This window comes from Pinus tabuliformis, chromosome X, assembly GCF_031772625.1.
Source record: "Pinus tabuliformis cultivar Carrire ecotype Pingquan chromosome X, CPIR1, whole genome shotgun sequence".
Lineage (NCBI taxonomy): Eukaryota > Viridiplantae > Streptophyta > Pinopsida > Pinales > Pinaceae > Pinus > Pinus tabuliformis.
In genome coordinates this window covers 47,994,376-48,000,375 of record NC_142308.1, presented here as the reverse complement: position 1 = coordinate 48,000,375, position 6,000 = coordinate 47,994,376, and the positions used below count along the sequence as shown (strand labels likewise).

The 6,000-nt window shown below is 37.9% G+C and overlaps 1 protein-coding gene across 1 annotated transcript in view; it reads left to right on the top strand.

Annotated features, from left to right (window-relative positions):
* Window positions 1-3,530: 3,530 nt before the first annotated feature.
* The window catches only part of LOC149138256 (nucleolin 2-like), a 67,652-nt gene continuing 65,182 nt past the window's right edge, over window positions 3,531-6,000 (top strand). The window contains exons 1-4 of the mRNA XM_089449726.1: window positions 3,531-3,624; window positions 3,742-3,808; window positions 3,897-3,988; window positions 4,105-4,262. Coding sequence (XP_089305852.1) covers window positions 3,560-3,624; window positions 3,742-3,808; window positions 3,897-3,988; window positions 4,105-4,262 — 382 coding nt within the window. The 5' untranslated portion in view covers window positions 3,531-3,559. The remainder of the gene's footprint in view (window positions 3,625-3,741; window positions 3,809-3,896; window positions 3,989-4,104; window positions 4,263-6,000) is intronic.

Below are 6,000 nucleotides of genomic sequence, written 5' to 3'. Positions count from 1 at the left end.
GGAGGAAGAAAGAGAAGGTTGTAGCCTTCTGCAGGTAGAAGCCTGTGTACTGGTATAAGTCTGCACCAGTACAAAACTATTGTAAAAGGTATTTATTATTAAAGAAGATTGAGACGACTTGCAGCAGGTGGTTTTCACCCACATTGGGTTTCCATCTTACATCATGGTGTTCATGTGTGCTTCTTGTGTGTGATGATCTGTTCTATTTTACTGCTCTGGTTTACTGCTCATATGGTTAATAATGTTCTGATGCACTCATTAGAGATCAACTAACTGAATCATATGTTTAATGGATATATACTTGTTGCATCACATATGAATCTTAATATGAAAAGAGAAAAAGTTATATTGATCTAATAATATTGATTCACCCCCCTCTCAATATTATTTCCAACAATAGATGGAGTAAAAAGCAAGATTCATGAGGATTTTACCAAAAAGAGGGAGAGGTCTATGAGGAGACATTTTCTCTAGTTGTCGGTACATTTCTATTAAAATGATTATTTCTGTTGCTTCTACTATGGGTTGGAAATTACATCAGGTGGATGTGGAGACTACTTTCGTCAATGGAGTAATTAAGGAAAAAGAAGAAGTGTACATAAAGCTACCTCAAGGCTTTGAGGTACATGAGAGGGATTCTCATGTCTGCAAACTAAAGAAAGCTTTGTACGGACCTCAGACATAGTATTAATGGATATTTGAGGAGTCTTGGTTGATCTTGTTATCATATGACTTGTTTTTGTCGGGTGCAAAAGGGTTCACGTGATAGGGAGCAACGAAAATTGACATTGCAGGATGCGTTTCTGAGGGAGCACCTAATCAAGGTGATTGAAGATCAGCCATGGTAATGAATCGAGTGAAGGAAGCTAGTCAAGTTATGATTGAGCCAAGGCACATGACTCTAGCATGTATTGAGATATCTGCGTGGCATAGTTAGTTATGGATTGAGACATGTCTCAAATTGATGAAGTACAACTGTGGGAATATACAGATCAGGAAGAGAGTGCAGATGACAGGAAGAGCACATCAAGATGTTTCAGGATGAGCAAGAAGTAGATATCCATTGCACTCAACATTGTCGAGGCCGAGTATATTGCAGCTAGTTTAGTGATTTGTGAAGCAATGTGGCTTCGAAAGCTATTTGCAGGATTGTTTGAACAGGTGTAGGAGACGATCGTGATGATAGCTCGAAGCACATGATACCACTACATCTGGGATATGGTACATAAGGGAGCAATGAGGCTCCAATGCATTTTTCTACAGACGAGAAGGATGCTAACATTCTCACAAAGCCTGTCCCAGGGTAAAGTTTGTATACTTCAGGGACAAGCTTAGATTAGTTGAGAATGCTTCCCTCAGCCAAAGGGAGTGTTGATGTTGTAGCATCAAGGGGTAGAAATTCTCCCCAGGTTAGGATATTGACAGGTCAAGGATATTGACTAGGGACCATGTATTGTGGCCAAGGAGAATGGCCCAAAGAGCATCAAGGCCCGAAACGCTCCCCCAAATTGCCAAGAGGTACTTGGCTAGTGGGTAGAGTGAGTGCCTTTAGCATCGAGCAGGTGTATTACCATTCAATTGGCATGCATGAATGGTAATAGCCCAAGGCTTCACTATAGGTCACAGGGGTTGACCAGGGTCCAGTTGACGACTTGGATGATTGGTGAATGAGGACTAGCCTTGACCGCATAAGGCCAAAAGGATAGTGGGAACCCAAGCCTTTGGCCAGTGGGTGACTAGATCCATTTGCAAAGGGTATATGTCTAGTGGGTGACTAGATTCCTTTGCATGATGTTGCTGCAAGATGCTTTCCACATGGTTTTGTAATAGAACATGAGGTGGATGGATTCATCAACATAGCAAGTTCTTTCAACCTTTTCTTGGGATGGAGAAAGTTTTCGACAATGAGATACATCTGAAGAAGTCATAGTGAATACCTCCCTAGCTAAGAGGGAGTGTTGAATTTTGGTAGCTGCTGTTGGTATTCCTAAATTGCATTAACCCACAAAATAAAAGAAATAAAAGAAATTTAAAATTGAATTCAAGTTGGCTTCAAAAGAAAGAAAATCAATTTTCTGAAATTCAATTTTTGCCTCCAAATATATAAGTCGTCCAGCCTAACTATTCGGGCTATTCGGGCTCATCAAACTCTATATATTGCCAATTGACTTCACCTCTTGGAGCCAATTCAGATCACACACAGCATCTTCTCTTCTATTCATCCATGTGAAGGAGAGAGAAAGTAAAGGAGGCCGGAGTTTTACCTACGTTGACCATTTCTTCTTCTGATCCGTTTGACTGAATTCTGGCAGAGCAGACTGAAATTTCTGGGCAGCAACACGAGGCCAAAATTTGGCCCGTTCCTGGGCAGTTTGACTGCAGGTTGACTGGGGCTTATTTTGGACAGTTTTTATTTGATTGGAAAGATCAGGTTGTATCTCTTGTTGAATTGGATTTTTTTTTAAGAAAAGGGTGCTAGGTTTTTCCCGAGTTGTGGTTTTCCCAGGGTACAATTTGTGTCTCTTGTGTTTGGCTGTCTTTTCATGATCCTACTGTCATTATTGTTTTACAGTTGAGATTTTATATGTATAATTGCTTAATGATAAATGTAACAAAAGAAGTATCAAATAAGAAATCGTTGGAAGTAATTATCAGACTAGAAGATCCTAAAAATCAACATGAGATGGGTTATTAATGGCTAGAGATTTTGCTACTTATCTTCTATGCGACTGTCATAGATATAGCCTTACAACCTAATGCATGTTCACAGAAATAGTTTACATTGAGAACACAGCTTTACTGCAATTTAGCAATTGATTTGAGTAATTTATAGAAATTCTTTGTGTACTGAAGATTGTTTAGGATGATTGATTGTGATAATATTCATAAAGGTTTCTTATAATTACATTTGTGGGTCAGCATATACCTGGGGAGGAATTGACTATTTTATTTTATTTACATCTCTAGAAAATATTTTTCTGATATTTTGAAGTAACTTGCATTGATACTAAAATTATGAAATATATCAAGAGTCATCAACTTACTTTTATGCTATTCTATCTGGGATTGGCTATTTTATGGGTTGTTTTCTGCATTGTTTTCCATTTTAATGGTGATTTGAGTCAACCTTAGTCTGCTGTTTGATTTCTTCAAACTTGTAAGAAATTTGATTGCATAGTTTGTGTTGGTATATGGTTCTGGGGTTTTCTATGAAATATTTATGTTGTATGTAGGCTTTTTAAATTTTGTTGTTTTCATGTTGTCTTTTATCAGTGTGGTATATATGATCTGTGTCATTTGTTGAGGGACTGTTTTCAGGGATGACCTATGTCATTTGTTGAGTGACTGTTTTCATGGATGACCTATGTCATCTCTAAATTTAAATAGTGGCATTGGAGCTTCATTTGCAGTAATAATGTTGTCATTTATTAGATTTGCAATGTTACCTCTAGTGGTGCTGGTGACTGTATGTCATAACATAGTATTTACTTCAATTAGTGCTAGTGTTTATTTCCTTATACTTACATGATTGTCTGTCTGCATATTTTGTTTTCAGGCCATGGATAAGAATGGTGAAATCTTAGGTGGTCGCAATGTTAAACTAGATTTTGCTAAGGAAATTAGGTAATCTTCAATCGTACAGCTTAATTACAGTGGCATTGTCCTGAATATTATTAAATATTTGCAAAAGCCTATGGTAAATATTGATTTCTAATCTAAGTTATATAATGCAATTAACAGGAATAAGGATGCACAGAACTGCACAGTTCTTGTGAGGGGATTTGAAAAGAGTCAAGAGGAAGAAGTTGTAAGCTTGTGAAATGCTGTACTTGTTTGTGATCAAAATGTCATTTTACTTTCATCCAATCTCCTTACCATATCCAAATGCAATTTAGGTTCGGAAAAGCTTGATGAAGCATTTTGGGAATTGTGGAGGTATCAAAGTTGTTCATCTTCCCAAGGACATCCCATCTGGATGCTTGATGGGGTGGGTGTTTCTTGTGTTTTAGACTTTGGGTTTCATCATCATGATAGTTCTAGACTCTAGTAGATCAAACAAGTATACTAATCCTTGATGTGCCATGTTGCAAATGGTCTATTCAGTGTTGCTTTTATTGAATTTGAAGACAGTGGATTCCTCTCAAAAGCATTGGAGCTTTGTGGATCAGAATTGGGAAATTGTAAATTGTTTGTTAAGGCAGCTTCGCGGAATGAAGTTCGAACAAACGTCAGCAAAAGGCATCGAAAGAAACATTCAAAAAGTAAGTTAATCTGGCCTATATTAAAATTTGAAACCATTTGAATGGTTTTAGAAGGAAAATCCACATAACACATTGGTTTGCCTAAGGATTTCTTCCAATAAGCTTCGTAAAATATCTTGAAGAAACAAAAATGCAGGAGAAATGTGCTGTTGCAGTTCAACCAAATACAAAATAGTCCTGATGGCCTTGTAGTCCAGGAAAATATGATATATTAGAATAGCTTATGCGAAATTTATTGTTCCTTGCATATTCTATATGTCTACCACTTGGGCTCCTCATGTCTATCAAAGTTCCACATGTTCTTTAGGTTATCCATACTTGGTATATGTGAGCAGTTCAATATCCTACAATTCTTTGAATAAAAGAAATCCATCTCTTTGGTTTAACAAAATTATAATTATTTATAGATTTCTTTAAATAAGTTTGTTTCCAAAACATAGCTTGATGGGATAGTTTGAGAGGTTGAGTACGTTGAGATTTATGCATGAGATCTCGAGGTCAATTCTCTTGGCTGGATGCCTCTGTTACATGCTTTACTCGATCTCTTTTCCAGGTTAGACTCTATAATCAGCATCAATGGATTTGTATTTTGTATTGTTACCCACCAAAAGTGGGTAACCCCTAGGAGAAATTTTTTCTCCCTATTGGTCAGCCAGCAAGCCAGCGGCCCTATGATGATCCATAGATAACTTTACTTTAGAGCTCTCCACCTATCCTCTAGTCAGCGCTCTCCCATCTAGCATACTTCCTGAAGGAAGGTGGGTCATCTATCAAATGGTACATTGACCATTTTTGTAATCACTTGCTTTCATTTAATGTTTTGGGCATATTAATATGAATCATAGGCCAAGTTGGATGATTAACCATTCTTGATTGTACCCTTCTTCCCATACTAAACGTGGGAGGTTACCTTTTGCTCCTAGTCTAGTGTGACCTCCCTTGAGGTCCTTTTCTTCCACTATTAGGAGGGGCACTAATAGGAGGCACTAATTGATATAGCATGCCCAAGGTAATCCAAACTTGCCATCTTCCATGTTTCCTTTATATCTACCTCCATTCTTTGGGTTGATTGTCATTGGTCATTGGGACTGACATTCTAATATCTATATCCTCATCTCTGAGTCATGGCCTAGAAATTTGCCCTAAGAGGTTGATGCGCTGAAAGAAAGATAAAAGCATAAGATGCCACAAATGAAAGAAAATGAAAAATGTAAAATATGGCTAGGACCTGTAATAAGCATGTGGGGAAAAGCCTAGCATGAACTCTACCCTCCTATTAGCCATCACTCAGTTTCTAAGTATTTCATGTCCTATCTAAATAAAGGAACTTATGAATTTCCCAATCCCAATGAGCGATAAACTTCCATCCTTAAGGGGTATTGGAAAAGCATAAAGGGTCACATAAGCTATGCAAGGAAGAAAGATAAATCATTAGCGTAAGAGGCACACCAGAGGGGTGGAAAAAGTAGGATAAGGAAAGGAGTAACTCAGGCCTCCATGATTGCTCCCTCTTCTCATCATTATACTCAAGATGTTGGACCTCCTTTAGTTGGTATTGTTATCGATAAAATGTGGGTAACCCCATAGGAGAAAATTTTTCTCCTATCTTGATGTTGATGGGACAAAATGCGCCGCCAACGGTTAGGGGATCTCCCTGGTATAAAGTCCCACTAAACCTTACACCGTTTGGGATAGGAGTCCCATACAGTTCGTGGGCTCGACTGCCAAAATGTTTGGT